This window comes from Elephantulus edwardii, unplaced genomic scaffold (genome assembly GCF_000299155.1).
Source record: "Elephantulus edwardii isolate Elephantulus edwardi_28Jun2011 unplaced genomic scaffold, EleEdw1.0 scaffold00141, whole genome shotgun sequence".
Classification (NCBI taxonomy): Eukaryota; Metazoa; Chordata; class Mammalia; order Macroscelidea; family Macroscelididae; genus Elephantulus; species Elephantulus edwardii.
In genome coordinates, this window is record NW_006399891.1 from 4,413,250 (window position 1) to 4,434,286 (window position 21,037).

Sequence of the window (21,037 nt, forward strand, 5' to 3'; positions counted from 1 at the left end):
GGAAACGACTCGATGGCACATAACAACAACAACAGTTTTTTGATGCATAGATTTGAATGATAGTAGTATTACTAGGTCTTCTTTGTATATGTATGGACATTATCACAATATTGTATTCCAAGATGGATCTGGAAATGGTCTTTTAACTATAAATGCTACCCAATTCTTTCTCACCTTTTCATCTCCAGCATAGTAGATCATATAATTGTCTGATTCAAAATATCCCATGCCAATCCATCTCACTTTGCCACTGCCTAGTATGTGAATATTTACGGGTTCCATTCCTTCCATAACAATGTCTAATTTTCCTACCTTCATACTTCTTTCATTCCATGTTCTGATCACTAGTGTCTATCCTCCTTTGTATTTCTCAATACAAGGATTCAGCTTCTGGTGCCATATCATCTAGTCTCATATAAGTGGTTTGTTCCTGTGTATTTCATCTTGTGGCTGACTACAGTAAATGGTATTGCTTTTCTAGTTTTCTTTTTTGTGGTTTCTTTGGTGGTATAGAGGAATCCATCTGATTTTTGTGTGTTGATCTTATATCCTGGCACTCTACTAAGTTTGTCTATTAGGTCTAACGTTTTTTAATTGGATCTTTGCGATTTCTTGTGTACACTATCATGTCATCTGCATATAGTGAGTTTCACTACCTCTTACCCAATTTGGATGTTTCTTGTTTCCTTCTTTTGCCTTATTGGCCTAGCTAGAACTTCCAATAAATATTGAATAGGAGAGGGTGGTAGTGATCAGTCTTTCCTTGTCCATTTTCACAAGGGTAATGTCTTTAATCTCTATCCTTTGAGATTGATGTTGGCTCTTGGATTTGCATATGTACTTCTCAATATGTTGAGGAAATTCCCCTCATTTCCTATATTGCTGAGTATTTTAATCAGGAAGAGATGTTGGATTTTGTCAAAGGCTTTCTGCATCAATTGATACTGTTATGTGGTTCTTGTTCTTTGCTTTATTAATATGATTAATTACAGTAATTTTTCCTTATGTTGAACAGTCCCAGCATTCCTTGTAGAAATTGTCAAACGGTAACCTAATTGTCCATGTAGAAATTAAAACAAACCAAAACAAAAAAGTTACCCAATAGCCTATTCAAGTTTTCTCTATCAGACTCATTGTTGTCAAGTGAGAATCATCTCAGAGCTGATTCTCCAACAGGTTTCTGAGGCTATAAATTGCAGGGGTAGATATTGCTAGTGAATTTGAACTTTCAGGGACACATAGCCTTTGGATTAGTAGCATAACTCTCTCTACAGACCACACAACTAGAGCTCCCTTGTTTTCTCTGTTGTTACTTTCCCTCTAGTTACCTATGATTCATAGCAAACCTATAAACAATAGCTCGGAATCGTGCTCTATCTTATGCGGTCCTCACAATCTGAGCCTATTGTAGTCACTGTGCCAATCCATTTAGCTGATGATGTCTTCCTTTCTTTCACTGACCTTCTACCTTTCCTAGCGTGATGCCTTTTTCCAAGGATTGGCCCTTTCTAACAACATTCTCAAATTTTGTGAGGTGAAGAGTCACCATCCTTTCCTCCAAGGAATACCCTGCTTGCACTTCCTCCACGAAGTATTTGTTTATTCCTTTGTCAGTCCAAGTCTTAGCTAGCACCACCATTCAAAGGCATCATTTCTTTTTCATTCTTTCTTATTAATCGTCCAACTTTCAAATGCATGTGAAGCCATTGAAAATGTCATAACTTTCCTCTTTTTGGATTAATTTTTCTCTTTTGCAGTAGTTAAGTGCCATTAATGTGACTGTAACTGCTATAGCGACTCTGTGAACAACACATCTGTGCCTCGCCCTATCCTGCAGCATCTGCACTGTCTCTGAGATGCTCCAAATCATTCTTACAGTCACTATGTCAATCCATCTGGCTTAGAGTCTTCCTTTCTTTCTCTAGCCCTCTACCTTTCAAAACATGTTACAGTTTTGAGTACTGATCAAGTCCAAAGGATGGAAACAAAGTTTCACCATCCTTGCACCTAAAGAGCACTCTGGATATACCGTCTCCAAGACCGATTTGGTTTTTGGCTATCCATGGAATATTCAGTACTCTTTTCCAGCAGCCTTCTTCAAAGGCATCATTCTTCTTCTGCCATCTATTTCTTTTTCTTTGTCTTACTTTTGGATGCATAGGAAGCAATTGAAAACAAGATGGCTTAAATTAGGTACATCTTTGTCTTTAAACTGGCATCCATGCTTTAGAGAGGTTTTTGATAGCAGATTTCCCCAAAGCAACATGTCTTTTGAATTCTTGACTGCAGTTTACCATGTCTGTTGATTGTGCATCCAAGTAAAGTGAAATTCTTGATTATTTCAATCTTTTCTCCATCTATCTATGATGCTACCTATTGGTCCAGTGGTGAGGATTTTTGGTGTGTGGAGGGGGGGGTGTGTGTGTGTGGTGTGTGTGTGTGTGTCAGTTAATTTAAAACCTTTAAATACATTGTTATTCACACCAGTTCCTTCCCATTTCCCTTGATGTTGAGATGTAACCCATATTGAAGGCTGTTGTCTTTTATCTTTTTCAGTAAGAGCTTCAAGTCGTCGTCACTTTCTACAAGTAAGATTGTGTCATCTGCATAAAGCCCGTTGTTGATTATTCCAATCTTGTTGCCACATTCTTCTCCATATAGCCCAGCTTCTTGACTGACTTGCTCAGCATACAGATTGAGTAAGGAGAAAGGATACAGCCCTGAGATAGACCTTCCCTGATTTTAAATCCATGCTCCCTTGTTCTGTTTGGACAACAGCTTCTTGGTTGTTGCCAAACACATAAGTTGCGAAACTCATGAGCAAAATTAAGTGCTCTGGGATTTTCATTCTTCCCCAGTAAACTTCAATTTTCCCTTCCATTTCGGGCTACTCTTCCAGAACTCAGATTCTGTTTAGGGAATGCCTCAGTTGTGTAGAAGATTTCTCTGCAAAGTTCATGGAATCAGGGCTCACCTCCACCATGACAGCCTTCAGCAGAGGTCATAGCTGTGGCTCACGGGCCAAACACAGTGTGCACAGAGGACTCTTACTTGGCTATCTGTGGAAGTTTTTAGCTCAAGCACAAATGAAATCATTTTAATTTGCCCCCTCTACCTAATAATCATCCAAGGCTCTGACTTCAGGATACAGGAGGTACAAGAGTCAGGCAGCCCACAAACCAGATGCGTGAGCAGCTGTCCAGAAATTGCATCCAAAGCTCACCATGGAAATAGCGAAAAACTTACCACACTGACCTTTGAGAAAGACAAAGTAATTTATTGTAGTTTGAAAAGTAAGGAGTCAGGAGGCCAAAACCTTGGATCTGACTCTCCAATGAGCTGGGTGTCACATTCTTAGGAGGTTGCAAAAGGAGAAGTTGTGTGTGTTCATTAAAGTCTTGAGGATCAGTATGCACTTTAATTTCCGTTACATACGCAGCAGAACAGATGTTCCATGTTCAAAAATTGTCATCCTTAAAATAATTGGCTGGGGCTTTTTCACGCGTATACAGCACAAAGTTTACTTCAGGACAAGTTAGTCATCCTTTATGCATGCACACATGTGAGGGCTGGTTCCAGCTGCTGACAGCTGTTAAGAGCAAAAACAGCTGTAAGAAAATGAACTAAAACCTTGGCAGGGGCTAGTTCACATGTACAAACTTGTTCTGTTCTGCACTTTATCTCATCATTTAAAGTACAGGACAATGAGTTGGGAGCTATTAACTGCCTATTAACTATCCTTCTAACTGACCTTAGACAAATTACTTTGTCTCTAGAAAGTTAACTGGAAGATTTCTAAGGCAACTGATGATTGAACCATCTGATTCCATGTATCTGTTTATCCCATCTTGAGCTCTATCAGAGTGTATAACATACCAGGCTCCTAGCTGAAGAATTGGCAATTCTGATGTAGTCTCCTCCCACAGAGTTATAGCCTTGAAAATCTAATGGAGAGTCACTACCAATCTAAACATGGCAATGCTTTTTTTTCTTCTTCTTTATCTCTTCCCATCATACTGGTAAAACTTCACATTATATGTTAGCAATATCTTATATTTACTTCCAACATAACTGGGAATTTGTTACCTATGACTCATAATGACCTGTTGCACATAGTCCTATCCTGAGTCAATCTCATTGTCTCCAACACACCTGCCCCTTCTACCCCAGACACTGTGTCAATTCATCTCAATTGGATACAGGCAATATTATCATCTTCCTAAATAAATAAATATATAGATTGAAAAAGTATGGAGATGGGGCACATCCCTTGAATACACCCTTCCTGATTTTAAACCATAGTGTTTCCTTGCTCTGTTCTGACAACTGCCTCCTGGTCCAAGTATAGGTTTTGCATAAACACAATCAAGTGTTTCTTCTCATAGTTAGCCACAGTTTGTTATGATCCACACAGTCAAATGCCTTTGCATAGTCATAGACATTCCTCTGGTACTCTCTGTTTCAGCCAAGTTCCATCTAACATTAGCTATAATATCCCTAGTTCTAGTTCTGTGACCTCTTCTAAACCCAGCCTGCACATCTAACAGTTCTCTGTTGGTTTGCTGTACCAGGTATTTTTTATAATTTTCAGCAGAATCTTCCTCGCATGTGATATTAATTATATTGTTTAATAATTTCTATACTCTTTTGGGTCACACTGTTCTTTGAAATAGGAACTAATATCGATCTCTTCAGTCAGTTGGCCAGGTGGTTGTCCTCCAGGTAACCTGGCACAACTTGGTGAGTGCATTCAGGGCAGCATCTGTTTCTTGAAATACGTCAGTTGGTATGCCTTCAATTCCTGGAGTCTTCTTTTTTGCCAATTCCTTCATCAGGAGGAGGAGTGTGGCATCAGGATTGGAGGAAGATTCATCAACAGCATGCATTATGCAGATGACACAACCTTACTTGCTGAAACTAAGGAGAACCTGAAGCACTTACTGCAGAAGATCAAGGACTTCAGCCTTCAATATGAATTGAAACTCAACATCAAGGAAACAAAGATTCTCACCACTGGGCCAATTGGCAGCATCATGATAGATGATAAAGAGATTGAAATTGTTAACAGCTTTAGTTTGCTTAACTCCACAATCAACACTCTTGGTACCATATTTTAAAAAAATTAATTGCGTTGGGAAAGGCTGCTCTCAGGGACATCTCCAGAGTAGGACATCTCCAGAGTACTGAAAAGCAACAATGTCATTCTGGAGACTAAGGTGCACCTGAGCAAGGCCATGGTCTTCAGAATTATGTGCTATGCTTCAGAGAGCTGGACAATGACTAGGGATGATAGAAGGAGAATTGATGCCTTTGAGCTGTGGTGCTAGAGAAGTTTGTCATGGAGATCATGAAACCAGGCTGCTCCTTGGAGGCAAGGATTCTGAAGCTTCGTCTGACATACGCTGGGCATCTTGCAAGGAGGGACCAGTCCTTGGAGAGGGACATGATGATTAAAAGGGTTGAGGGACGGTGCAGGAGAGGAAGACTTGCAATGACATGGATTGACTCAGTGACTTGGGTAATGGGGTAGGTGTGTCAGAGATAATAAGGTTGGCTCAGGATAGAGAAGGGTTCAGAGTTACTGTACATAAAGTCACTGTGAGTGGCAGGTGACTTGTACATAAAAACCAACAACAACCAAAATAAATATAGAAACTTGAGGCATGAAGAAGTCAGATGCAACAGGAATTCAATGCAGGCATTCAAATAATTTTTTGGCTCCTTAAGTAACTTCCTTCAAACTTAGGGGTGGGGGAGGGTGATGGAATCCCTTATTGTTTTTAACCATTGTGGACCTGGATAGCTTAGCCTTAGTAATTTCTATGTATTTGTTTCATCTGCATGTCCATATCCAAATAAGCACCATATAATGTTTCTTTAACAACAACAACAATGTTCATTTATTAACATATACTCATATGGTAGAGAGATGTGCTGCCAGCCCAACAGTAAGTGGCTCTAATCCACCAAATACTCTGCTGGAGAAAAACGGACAATCTTGTCCTGTGTGATTTACAGCCTCTGAAAACCTGCTAGAGGTTCAGCTATGATTCAGTTTCAATTTGGTAGTAATGAATTAAAAATGAGTATGTTAATTTTATGCACTTACATGACATTACAAAGAGTGAATGATAGTGTATTTGAAAACAAATATCATCCTGCCTGGCTACAAAAGTTTTAGAATTGATATTTAAAGGATAAGAAGTATGCAGACAAAATTAGTCTTATTAAAGTATGATTTTCTGTAAGTGGACATAATTTGGTTTAGTAACCAGTATGCCAATCAAAGTATATAACACAAGATAGCTCTATGAAAAATGAAAATTTCAAAACCCCCACAAAGAATAATACTGTGAACATATATGATCTTTATATATTTTCTATTACATCTTTACCTATGTAATTATGATCTTTATGATACATTATTTATGATACATATTATTTATGAACTATTTACCTATATTGTTCTTGATTTATTTATAATTTTGTTATGCAATTTCATATTTTTAACTTGGAACTTTTTATTCTTTGAAGTAGGAAACCAATTCAGGTTTTCAACATGGAAAGCAAAATTGTCTAGTATCATCAGTCTTCACTCCCCCTGACTCATCTTTGTTCAGCCAAGTGCTAATATATTCAAGGAATGTTCCTGTGTTCCAGTCTTCATTAATTTACTAGTATAGTATTACAGTGAATGCAGCTGTGAGAGCCGGAATTCCCGAGGACCACCTTGTTTTGCCAGTTCTCACAAGTTTTCCACTTTTGACAAGATGCAACCTGACCACTTTCCCCTTTGGCACAAGATAGTTTAATTCTCCGTCTCTGACCTTCGGATTCCTGCTTTCCCAGGCTTTACTGTATTTTTAATTTTTTGGCTTGATTAGTCTTCAGAACTAAGAAGACAGATTTTCCCTTCTTGCTCTTCTTTCTCTTTGCATTCAGGTAGTAAAAATAATATGGCAAAAAAGGCCAATAAAATTAATTTATATATCTATTTAGTGACAATTTACCTATTTGCCATATTGTTGTTTCCCATCAATTAATGTATCCCTAACTTTAGTAGTTTTTCTTGTTTTAAACCAAATTTTATACTTTTCTATGATGACTCTGCTTATCCATTCTTTATTAAAATGACAAAAAGATTTCTTCAGTTGTCCTTTGTATTATAAATGACTTTATGTGTTAATTAGTATGCAAACTAGTTACAAATTATCTTCCAGCTCATTCTTGCCTGGAAACTGACCATGAGATAGATGATATAGATATAGATACAGAGACAGAGATATATTTTTTTAACTACCTACATCCTACTGTTAGAATGAAGATAGAATTTCCCTTTCTTATTACCTAAGGAGTTGTATGTTTTCTTATACTTGCCCTCTGACTGTTCATCTCGTATCTATTTAGCACTGTAGTTCTCAGTTGAAATCTATGTCCAAAATTTTCAAAGGTTGCTGCCACTTCGCTTTAAGTTTCACACGTCAATATATAGAAGATGGAAGCTTTCTCTCTCGAATGAGCATGCCATAAAGTACATTCCTGTATAGGTGATTCCAACTCATAGTAACCCCACGTGACACAATAGAATTGTTCTATACGGTGTCCAACATTGCTGGAAGCTTTTATATAGTAGGGGTCCTTCTTGTGCAGTGATTAAGCACCCAGCTGGTAACTGATATGGCCATCTCCTTCTACAAAGATTAAAAAAATTAAAAGAAGACCACTCATTGCTGTCGAGTCAGAACCAACTCACAGTTGACCCTTCAATGGACTGTAAATAGCAAGAGAAGAGGTCGTATTTCTCTCACAGAGCTGATGATGGGTTCAAACTGCGGGGGATGCCTTTCCGTTAGCAGCACGACTCACTGCCGACTAGCCCACCAGGGTTCCCTCTGTAAAGATTATCATTTTGAAAACCCTGTGGAGCCATTCTGCAGGGTATCTGTGAGTTGGAGTGAACATGGTGGCAATGGGTTTAGATTTACAGGAACACATCACCAAGTCTGTTCTGCTGTGGAGTTGATGGGTTTGAGTTTCTGTTCTCTTGGTTAATAGTTAAACACTTTACCATTGTACCATTAGGCGTCCTGGTCAGAAGTATCACGTCTTAGAGCACAAAGCTAACATCCTGTTAAACAGTGAGATGGATGCCATGGTGTTTCTTGTGTGCTTGTTTAAGATCTCCCCCAAGAAACACAAAACAAGCTCGTATGTACATTTGAGAGAACATTTCTCATGACCTTTGTAAGATACCATTTATCATGACCTCTTTTTTAGCATCATGGAATTATAAAAGTGTGAGAGGAAGTCTTTGTTGTTGTAAAAATATATGTTATTCCCAATATCTGCTTATGATAGCAAGGTCTACCATTATTAGCACCATCTTTTGAAATAGTGTCCCAGTTCCCTCCTTATCTCTTATCAACTCGTCAAATCACCAACATGGAGTGATTGTTCACTGCCATCTCTCCACTTTCCTTACCTTTATTCTTCCCCAAAGATCATTTCACCCTTGGATAATCAAAATAAAGATGGGATGTAGTGTCTTGCATAGCATCATACAACCTGGGAATACCGTGAAAATATTCTAATGGTGATTCAAGGGTAATTAGAGGACTGAAGGGTCTGGAAGAATCTTGAAACCCTTGGGTAACTAAGGCTGAAAAGTAAGTGGCTATATGGTGCTCACAAGCACAGGGAGATCTTAAACAAGCACACAAGAACCATCATGCACACACGTGTGCACACACACAGACACACACGCACACACGCACACACACACAAAGTTAAGAGCGTACTGACCAGTTGTGTGGGTTTTTAAAATTTTTTTTAATCTTTCTACTAGTTTATTTACAAAATTCGAATATGCTGTTTTCAAGAACAAAATCTTTCCATTTCCCTCACCCCCAACTAATCAAATTGTACAACCCCATGATTAATCAGAGGGTCAAGGACTGCAGCCTTCAGTATGGATTGAGGGTCAATGTCAAGAAGACAAAGATTCTCACCACTGGACCAATCGGTAGCATGAGGATGGATGGTGAAGAGATTGAGATTGTTCACAGCTTCAGTTTGCTCGGCTCCACGGTCAACACTCTTGGCACCAGCAGCCAGGAAATAAAAAAACGTATTGCGATGGGAAAGTCTGCTGTTAGGGACCTCTCTAAAGTACTCAAGAGCAACGGTGTCTTTTTGGAGACTAAGGTCCGCCTGATAGAGGCCATGGTTTTTGCAATTACTTGTTATGCATCAGAGAGTTGGACAATGACTAGGGAGGATAGAAGGAGAATTGACACCTTTGAGCTGTGGTGCTGGAGAAGAGTATTGAATGTACCATGGACTGCCAAGAAAACAAACAGATTCATCCTAGAGAGGGTTAAACCAGGCTACTCCTTGAAGGCAAGGACTCTGGGGTTTCGTCTGACATACTTTGGACATGTTGTAAGGAGAGACAGGTCCTTGGAGAAGGACATCATGCTTGGTAGGGTAGAGGGACAGCGCAGGAGGGGAAGACCCTCTATCAAGTGGATTGATTCAGTGACTGGGGTAATCGGGATGGGTGTGTCAGAGGCAATGCGATTGGCACAGGACAGAGCAGGGTTTAGGGTTGTTGTACATAGGGTCACTATGAGTCGCAAACGACTCGACCGCACATAACAACAACAACAACAACCAATTTTTTAAAATAATTATTTCTCAATTCAGTTTATGTTAAGATTTATAGAATTTTGTAAATCCTAGAATTCATAATTTTAAAACTGAATGAAACAGGACACTTTCTTTGGTCTATGCATTTGATCAATAAGAACGATACCCAATACAATTATGAAAGGTAGTTTCTTTCATAATGCATGACCTCGATGATTACCGAAGAAGAGAGCTTTGGTTAGGTTTCCTGCATGTGCGTGCCTTGTAAAGGCAGAATGTATCTGTGTGTAGATATGGTCTCATTGATTTCATTTCTCTTGAGGAAAAATGCATTACTAATGACCACTTTGTCTCAAATTGCAGATCACAGTATTTCGGATGGGATCAGAAGGACATCAAGATATTGATTTAGCTATCCTGACAGCTTTACTCAAAGGTAAAAGAATCTGTGCGTCCGGAGATTGCAAAACTAGTTTTAATGGATTATTTCAAAACCTTGTATCTCCTGAAAGTGGACATAATCTCAGTACCATGTAACATTCAATCATCAATAACATAATTCTATTTCCTACACAATCTATTTTATCTACTATATTGTCTCTTTTAGCATATTTTATTGGTTTGCATACAATCATTCTTACACATTATGTTTCATTCATGTATATAATTACTATTGATTTATTTCTATTCTCAAGATTATAATTATTTGATGTTGTTGTTGTTGTGTGCCATCAAGTCAAAACCTGATGCATACCTGAACCTCCAATGGATTTTCAGAGGAAGTAAATTGAAGAGGAAGAGATTGCCCATCTTGCTTCCATGGAGCCACTAGGGATTTGAACACATGCCTTCAGGTTGACAGTGCAGCTCCTTATCACTGAGACACCAGAGCTCCTTACTTATTCCAGGATTCCTCATAATCCTTCTAGACTTTTTGGATATTTGCTTCTAGAAATCTTTCATCTTTCAAATTTAAAATAATACACACCTATTGATGATTCTAAATCCTTACAGTAATGTCTATAAAAGTGAAAATTAAATTGTAAGCCAAAGGAAACCAAAGGTCATGCTGTGATATATTTCTGAGTATATTGTCCATGGAAGTGTTGCAAAACTGTTTAAATAGTCTTGAATTTAATTTTCTTGTTAGTATCTTTTCTTGTTATTTATCTTGTTAGGTATCATCATGGTGGCTCTGATTCATAATGGCCTCGTCGGCAAAAGAATGAAATACTGTTCTCATAAGCTCTGCTATGTTTAAGTCCATTATTGCAACTACTGTATGAACATATCTCATTGAGTATATTCTTTTTGAATAGCGACATTTTATTTTCCAAGCATGATGTTTTGTTTCTGTGATCAGTCCCTCCTAATAACCAACCTGCCCAAAATATGTGAGATAAAAAGATTCACCATTCTTCCTTCTAAGGAGCATTCTGGCTGTACTTATTCCAAAACCACTATGTTTGATCTTTTGACAGTCTGCTTAATATTCTTTGTCAACACCACAATTCAAAACTATCAAATGTTCACTCTTCCTCATTCGTCTTCCAACTTTTACATGCATTTGAGCAGTTAAAAGTACCATCAGATGTGGGTGCACCTCAGTACCCATAGTGATAACTGTGCACTTTGATACTTTAAAGAGGTTCTTGGAAGTAGTTTTGCCCATTTTATATTTTATTATTATTTTAATGAAGACTCAAAGGATAGATTTTAATTCATTCATTGATACACATTCTCCCCCTCCCCCTTCTCCATCCTTCCCCAAATCACTTTGTAATGCTTATCTTGTTCCAGATTTGTAATTGTCATACATATAATGTGTAATTCATCTATTCCTTTCAGATAGTCGTTTCCTTCTCCTATACCAGTGTAGTGTTCATTATCTATCCATTCCTTTCTTGTCTCGCTCCTCTACGTTCATCTATTTTTATAACAGTAGCCCAGTGCAATAGTTGTCTTTTTGTGACTGAGAGATTTCATTAAGCAGAGTGTCTTCTAGACTTACCCACTTGTGTAGTGTTTTGCAAGTTCATTATTTTCCATTACTGTGTAATATTCCATTGTATGGATATACTGCAGTTTTTCTGTCCATTCCTTTGCTGATGGGCATTTAGATTGTTTCTATCTCTTCCCTATTGTGAATAACACAGCAATAAACATGGATGTACATACATCTGTTTGCATAACTGCTCTGGTATCTTTACACTATTTTCCCAATAGTATGATAGCTGTCTCAAATGGTATTTCTAGTTCCAACTTTTTTAGAAAGTACAAACTGCCTTTAATAATGGTTGTACCATTTTACATTTTTACTATCAGTGAATGAGAGTTTAAATCTCTTCACATCCTCACTATTTGTTGTTTGCTATCCTGTTGAACTTTGCTATTGTTGCTGGAGTAAGGTGATATCTCATAAATGTTTTGATTTGCATCTCTCAGATGGCTAGAGATTTTGAACATGTCTTTGTGTGTTGGCCATCTCAATTTCTTCTTTGATGAAATGTCTATTCATGTCCTGTGGACATTTTGTGATTCAGTTGTCTTTTTCTTATTAATTGCTCAAGTGTTCTATACATTTTAGATATGGCTCCCTTATCTTTGCTAAAACACATACTACAAAGAAAAGTCAAGGGACCATGCATGCACTGAACCACAACTCATATTTTGATTCTCCTTGTCAAAGACAAAAATAAAATCTTGAGGTGAGTTAACTATCCATGATATTTGCTATCTCTTATAAAGAAAAGCAATAATGATGACACCTAACATTTATCAAAGGCCTCTAAGTGTCAAACACTTGTCAAGTGGAATCTGTGTATGCATCCATCTAATAGTTAAGAGGAGCTCTGGTGGCCTAGTGGGAAGGAACTGTACTACCAACTCAAAGGCATGTAGATTGAATTGACCAGCTTCTCCGTGGGAGAAAGATGGGTCATCTCCTCCCATGCAATTAACTGCCTCGGAAAACCAACTGAAAGGTCAGCTACTAGTAGGTTCCAACTCAATAGCACACAACAACAACAACAACTATTTAAATCCAATGAAATGGTATATTAAAATCTCCATTCCCTATCTAGGAGATGAGAAAATTGAGCCACAGATCAGTTCAGTAACATGCACATGATGAGCCAACCAGTAAGTAAAGACAGTCTTGTAAACACCACCGAGATAGCTCTAGCCCGCTGACAAAAAGAAATGAAACACTGCATTTATGATCTTGAAATTGACATGATCTTATAGCAAGTCGGGAAGTGACCCAATTGCTGGTGAAAACATGTTGGTTTTCATAATATCTGCAATTGAAAATGGTTTCTTCTTCCATTGCCCACCTGTATACTGTAAAATTGAGTTTTACTTCTGGATCAGCCTTAGAATTTTTTCAAGTATGGAAATACAAAGGAAGAGGAATAGTTGTAAGCAGACACTAGTGATTGGAACATGGAATGTGGAGAACTATGAATGTAGGGAAATTATGTATTGTTAAGGATGAAATGGAACGCATAAATATCGACATACTAAGGATTGGCAAGGTGAGATGGACTGGCATGGGGTATTTTGAGTCAGACGATCATATGATCTATTATGCTGGAGATAAAAAGATGAGGAAAAATGAGGTGGTTTTCATAGTTTAAAAAGTCATTTCTAGATGTGTCTTGAAATACAATATTGTGACAGGATAAAGTCCATACGCATACAAGGAAGCCCAGTGAATACCATTATCATTCAGATATATACACCAACAACGAGAGCCAAAGAAGAGGAAATAGAAGATTTCTACCAACTTTGGCAGTCAGAGGTCGATTGAACACGCAATCAAGATGCACTAATAAGAGTGGGTGACTAGAATGAAAAAAGTTGGGAACAGAGAAATATCAGTAGTCAGAAAACATGGACTTGGTGACAGAAATGAAGCTGGAGATAGAATGATTGAATTTTGCACACTCAATGATTTATTTATTTCAAATACATTTTATAAGAAACATAAATACAGGTTATACACGTGGATTTCACCTGATGGTGTGCATAGGAATCAGACTGATTATATCTGTGGCAAGAACCTCTGGAGAAGCTCAATATCAGCTGTGAAAACTAGGCCAGGTGCTGATTGTGGAACAGACCACCAACTACTCATATGCACGTTTAAGCTGAAGCTAAGGAAAATTAAATCAAATCCACGGGAACCAAAATATGACTTTGGGTCTATCCCAAGGAGTCAAAACCATCTCAGGAACAGGTTTGAGGCCTTGAACACCAATGAGCGAAGACCAGATGAGTTGTGGGATGTTTTCAAAAATATCATTCGGGAAGAGTGCAAAATGTTATTACAAAGACAGAGGAGGAAGATAAGACCAAAATGGCTGTCAGAAGAGATTCTGAATATTGCACTGGAGCACTGAGAAACCAAAGCAGAGAGAACAAATAAAGATATTAAAGAGCTGAAAAGAAGATTTCAAAAGGCAGTGCGGGAATACAAGGTAAAATATTACAATGAAATGTACAAGGAGCTGGAGTCAGAAAATCAAAAGGGACAAACTCGCTCAGCATTTCTTAAGCTCAAGAAACTGAAGAACAAACTCAAACCTCAAGTTGCTATCCGTAAGGATGCTTTGGGCAGAATATTAAATGATCCAGGAAGTGTTAAAAAAGATGGAAAGAGTATACAGAGTCATTGTAGAATTTCATGAAACAACATATGAGCAAGAGCCTATGGTGATGAAGGAAGAAGTTCAAGCTGCTTTGAAATAATTGGCGAAAAATAAGGCCCCAGATATTGATGATATACCAACTGACATATTTCAACTAACAGATGCTGCCCTAGAGGTGCTCACCAAGTTGTATCAAGAAATCTGGAGGATAACCACTTGGCCAATTCCAATCCAAAAGAAAGATGATCCAACAGAGTGTTGGATTATCAAACAATATCATTAAAATCAAATGCAAGCAAAATTCTGCGGAAGGTTATCCAAAAATGACTGGAACAGCACATCAACAGAGAACTACCAGAAGTGCAGGCTGGGTTTAGAGGGGATCGTGGTACTAGGGATATTGTAGCTAATGTTAGATGGATCTTAGCTGAAAGCAGGGAATACCTGAAGAATGTCTATCTGTGTTTCATTGACAAAGGCATTTGACTATGTAGATCACAACAAACTATGGGGATCCCAGAACACTTGATGGTGCTAATGCAAAACCTGTACTTGGAGGCAGTTGTCAGAACAGAGCAAGGAAGCACTGCATGGCTCAAAATTGGGAAAGGTGTACTCCAGGGATGTGTCCTATCTCCATACCTTTTCAATTTAGATGCAGAACAAATTATTTGGGAGGCTGGGCTGTATGAGAAGAAATGTGGCATCAGGATTGAAGGAAGATTCATCAACAATCTGCGTTATGCAGATGGCACAAACCTGCTTGCTAAAACTGAGGAGGACCTGAAGCGCTTGCTGCAGAAGGCCAAGGACTACGGCCTTCAATATGGATTGAGGCTCAGTATCAAGGAAACAAAAATTCTCACCACTGGGCCAATTGGCAGAATCATGATAGATGGTGAAGAGATTGAGATTGTTAACAATTTTAGTTTGCTTGGCTCCACAATCAACACTCTTGGCACCAGTAGCCAGGAAATGAAAAGATGTATTTCAATGGGAAAGTCTGCTGTTAGGAACCTCTCCAAACTACTGAAGAGCAATGATGTCAGTCTGGAGGTTAAGGAGCGCCTGATACAGGCGATGGTTTTGCAATCACTTGCTATGCATCAGAGAGCTGGACAATGACTAGGGATCATAGGATAATTTATGCCTTTGAGCTGTGGTGCTGGAAAAGAGTATTGAATATAGCATGGACTGCTAAGAAAATTAACAGGTTCACCCTAGAGAGGTTTAAACAAGGTTGCTCTTTGGAAGCAAGGTTCTGAAGTTTCGTCTAGCATATTTTGGATGTGTTGTAAGGAGGGACCAAACCTTGGAGAAGGATGTCATGCTTGAGAGGGTGGAGGGACAGTACAAGAGAGGAAGACCCTCTATGAGGTGGATTGATTCAGTGACTAGGGAAATTGGGGTAGGTGTGTTGGAGACAGTGAGAATGGCACAGGATAGAGTAGGGTTTAGGGCTATTGTACATAGGGTCGCTGTGAGTTTCAGGCAACTCGACGGCACATAACAGCAACAACAACCATAAGATTGTTGTAATTTAACTTTTTTAAGCATGATCACAGTAAGAAATATACTCTATGTTATAACCAACTATTACATATGTAATACTTTAAAGTTATTAAAATTAAAGTATGATGAAAATATTTAACATTGTGTACACGGCCTCTGAAAACCCACTGGATAGTCAGCTATGAGTCAGTTCTGACTCTATGGTTCTCCACCACAACAATAACATCTATAATAACATCTGATGGCATTGTCTGGAGGGTGTTTCACTGCAGTGTTTCAAATCCACCAGCTACTCTGAGGAATAAAAATGAACAGTCTTCTCCGATTTAAGGTTGAGAACTCAGAAACCCAATGGAGGCTTGCTATGAGCAGATACTAACTCAATGGCAGTGAGTTTGAGTATTTGAGTCTGTACAATGATTGTGGATTGTACTCTATTCTGTCTTTTTACTGATTTTATCCTGCTAAATTGATTTCATAATGAATGGGTCATAACCTGCAGTTTAAAAAACACTGCCAGAGCAGCTTAAAGGAAATTGTGATTGCTCTAAGAAATTAACATTTCTAATTGCTGTAATGAACACAATTTATGCAGTAGTTGGTGCTAATGGAAATGTATGATATTAAAAAGATTATGGTGTGTCATCTTGACTTTGTAAAGGTTCTAAAATGCTCTTTGATGCTGACCCAGCTGATTTGTGAAGGGCATCAAAGTTAGGTCTGTGCTGACTACTTCAGAGACTGTTGGTTCCAAATATTTGTTTTGTTGACTTATTCTTTTTGTGTTTTAAAATAAAAATACATGATTGGGACATTAAGCCTGGTTTAACACTTACCTTTATGATTATATTTAATTTTAATATCTAATACACAAGAAATATTTATACAGTTCACTTTTAATTTTCCTCATCCTCTTAGAAAACCAAGAGCTAGAAAAAAGAGAGTAAAGCTAACCACTTGCACATAAATATAAACCCTCTACCTAGTCACACCCAAAAAATAAAATAGGACACCATGTGTCTATGGGGGAATATGTTTCCTTTGCTGCTGCCCATTTCTGATCCCACTGGCATTTATTTTCATCAAGCTCTGTTTATATTAAAAGAAATTGTTACTATTATATGGGTTTATTATTAGGTGTCTGGGTCTCTGAAGAGAGAGATAATGCTGTTTCAGTGATGTAGAATACCTATGAGAATGGTTAATGTCACATTTGTCCTTTATCTTACTGTAACAACTTCCAGAGTAGTGGTCTGACGTTAGCAAATTTAATTTGCACTCCTCTATTATCACTGTCGTCAGTCACTCACACACACGCGCGCACGCGCGCACAGAGCTCAAGGAAATGGCTCAGAGACAAATAGACTTGTCAGACAATCTTCAAGAGGCCAAATGAACTTTGAATTTTCAAAGCCAACTGAATCCACTGCTGTTGATCCAGGTCTAACCCACTGTCTCACTGAGTTGTTTTATCTGGAAAGTTCCCTAGGAATCCCATATTTTACATTTCATCTCTGCGTGTGCATGTATATGTGTGTGAAAGAGAGAAAAAGATGTGAGGTATATGATAAGGAAAAGGGGACAAATAAAAGGAACTAAATTCTCTAACTTCAGGCCAATGTTCTTGAGAATGTTTCCATTAATGCAAAAGACAAATGGGACATCGACTACTCTCCAAGCTCCTTACGTCAACATAGGACACTACATCACTGAAACACCATTCTCTCATCACTTCTTCACAAAAGTAGACACCTAATAGCCCATATAAATAATTTGTCAGCATAAATATGCCCTAAGTAGTCATGGTTGTTTTTGTTGTTGTGTACCATGCAGTGGGAACCGATCCACATAGCTGACCCTCCAGTGGGTTTTCAGAGGCAGTTAATCGCACAGGAAGAGATTGCCCATCCTTCTGCCATGGAACAGCTAGCTGGTGGCCTCGAACCATGTGCTTTCAGGACAGCAGGACAGCTTTTTGCTACTAGGCCACCAGGCTAACATACTTATATAGAAAAATCATTCATTATTTTCTAAAATTCCAATATAGCTGGCAGTCCTGTAATTTTATTTGATAAATCCAACTCTCCTACTCAACACAAATCTAATGTCATTAATACTTTTCAAATTCAGGACTGAGAGGTATAAAGGAGCACACGCATTAATCTTGGGAGGTCACCAATACCCTCTGTTCACCTCCCCTTCTCAACCAGACCCTGCCTAAATCACAGCAACTCGAGATGGGTTGCCCTGAAGGGAACCCCAGATGACTGCCTTCAAAAACTTCTAGTGCTTATCAGCCTCCTCTGTCAGTCTCCCCACTTTGTCTGCACTCCTCTGGCTCTAGGCTGAGGAAATTGAGAGTGTCTACTCACAGACTTCCATGGCTCAGAGTACTAAGTAGTCTCTCCACATTTTCTATGGATAAAATGTCTCACCATTTTCTCATAGACTTTAGATTAATTATAAAGACAAAGTATATCCATGTGGACTTTTCCAATCATATGCATACACTAAAATTTAATATGTGAATATCAGTCTTCCATGCATGAGAATTTTGTTGTTGTTGTTGTTCAGTCTTCATTAGGAAAGATGTTCACCTGAGACATGGGGAAAGTTTAGTATTTATTGCTTACTTATTGTGTTGTTGTTGTTAAGTATCATTGACTCAAGTATGACTAATAGCGACCCTATGAACAAAAGATCTGAACCCTGTTCTATAACTATCGTCTTTTCTCTAATGTTCATAGAGTTTCCAATGGTATGGTATTTAGGAAATGGATGCCAATCCTGCTTCCAAGCCTGTCTTAATCTGGGAGCTCCACCAAACACTGTCTACCATGGGTAACCATAATGGCATTTGACACACCAGTGGTACAGCGTTTAGTATCACAGCAACCCCAAATTACCTCAGTACAGCAAACTGGCAGACCAGTGCTCTCTGCTTAGAAAAATGTTCTTCCCAAACACAATTAACACCAATTAACCCTAATACAACTGACTTTTAAATACAAAGATGAGCCCACCAGGTCCTGATTTAAACAAGAGGCTTCCAGCCCACAGCTGATTGATTGTTGGCTAACTCCAGTAAATCCAGGCAACCAATCACAGACAATTTTGAACAAAATTTTAAAAACTGACCAAACAGTTTCCACCCAACTTTCAACTAAATTAAGAGAGCCTACCCTCCAGAATCCAACTCCTTCACACATGAGCCTCCAACTGGAGACTTAGGGCCCAACCAACTTTTAAATACAAAGTCCCCCCCACCCCCCAGGTCCTTCAACAAGATCCTTCTAACCCACAGCTGATTGCTAACTAAATCCAGTAAATCCAGGTGACAAATCAGCTCATACACGATTGTGAACATAATAAAAATTTGATCAAACCATTTACACTGACTTTTAACTAAAACAAGAGAGCCTACCCTCCAGAATCCAACTGCTTCACACATGAGCCTCCAGACTGGATTGCTTACTTATTTAAGAAGGAACAAGAGACTCTGTACAAAAACTCCACTCACTGGCACCGAGCCGAAACCAACTCCCGGCTGAGCCTCCAACTCCTGGCTGAGCCTCCAGCAGGTCTTCAAGTATGTGTTCATCTTTCTTTCTCCCTTGGAACAACTGCTATACTCCAACTTCCAGAGAAGCGGGACCTTTAGTTTTTCAGTGCAACTTCCTAGAAACTGGGCCACCAGAGCTCCTAGATGCATAAAGACTATGTAAACCACATGTTGTTATGGACCCTCCAGAGGCTACAAATTACACGGGAGGAAATTGCTTCTATGTCTCCCATGAAGCAGCTGGAGGATTCAAATAACCTGCTTTTGTGTTGGCAGCACAACTCCTTAACCCTGAGGCCACCAAAGCTCCTTGCCTAAGTCACATAATTATACATAACAACTTATCAAAACTTATCAACATTGATGTAAGAAATGCTGAGAAATACTACTGAGGAGCCCAAAAAGGCATAATTAATATCCATAACTAAATGAAGACATTTGTAGGAAATAATTTATTTTGGACTTAAACAATAACTTCTGATATGATGAGGTGATTTTCAATCCTTTTCTTTTCCTTTTCAGTTTCTATTCCTCAGCTATGGGCAATCTCCCATGCTTAACAGCCTCTGAAACCTGCGGGAGGGTCAGCATTGAGTTGATTCCAACACAATGACACAAGCAACAACAACACTAAATCAGCTAATTCATTTCTTACAGATACTTAGTCAGAAGGCAACTTTTTAAGATATATGTTTGTAAATTCATTCAAAAAGTAGAGAAAAACATTTTAAATGCCAATATGATCTATCCGAGTTGGGGGGGAGAGGGGGAAGCACTTTGGATAATACAAGGCAAAGTATAAGAGGACTGTATCTGACCTATATTTCTTTACAATTGTACAGGGGGGAAAAACTAAATGGGAAATACAAGTGAACTTTTCAAAATTAAAATGCATTTTAAAGTTTTAGAACTACGTCTGAATGCATGATCCTCTACTCAGATAATTAGAAAATTCTGAGATACAAGCTAATACTAACAAAAATGAGCTATTCATCTTGCTATCTACCTCATTTATTTTTTGGTACCTAACTAGAAAGGAAAAAGCCCTGGTATATACATTGCAGTAGCTTATGCCCTGTAACTGTTTGCAACAATCAGATCCTACAAAAAACTCACTTTTCCTAGCGTGTTTACTGAAAGCTACATTATGTAATTCTAGATGATTTGTAAATTAGTTTTATGGCAATGTACTTTGGTCTTTCTTTGAAATTGTTTTTCAAAAGTGTGTCTTTGGTCTTTGCTGCCTGTCTTCCCAGGAGTAGACAGTTTCATACAGCAGATGCAAGCTTCCTTTCGCTTTGATGTTATTTTCTTAACCTGTTACTGCTTGATACCCCTGCATCCAAAAATAGACCTATTAACATTGATATCTTCCTTGTTTTTAACAGATGCAAACTTAACTTACTTATTTTTATACAAAAATAAATATGTGAAATTATGTCTAAAAGAAACCTATTCAAAACACCTGACATATTTCATTTCTTATAGGCACAAAATGAGGCAGAGAGGAAATTGACTATTTCAATTACGGAACAGACTTATCAGATAAAATTTACCATATAAGTGATTTACAAAAGTATTTCTATCAAGCCTGTTTCTGCCTAAAACCACATGTAATTACTTGTGTCCTTTTATCACAGGACAGTCTACCCAAATGCACTTG

The 21,037-nt window shown here is 38.3% G+C and overlaps 1 protein-coding gene across 16 annotated transcripts in view; it reads left to right on the plus strand.

Annotated features, from left to right (window-relative positions):
- Positions 1-21,037, plus strand: part of TRPM3 (transient receptor potential cation channel, subfamily M, member 3) — a 790,873-nt gene that overhangs the window by 587,098 nt on the left and 182,738 nt on the right. For all 16 annotated transcript variants that reach the window (XM_006894402.1, XM_006894401.1, XM_006894387.1 and 13 more), the window contains one exon: positions 10,012-10,084. In XM_006894402.1, coding sequence (XP_006894464.1) covers positions 10,012-10,084 — 73 coding nt within the window. The remainder of the gene's footprint in view (positions 1-10,011; positions 10,085-21,037) is intronic.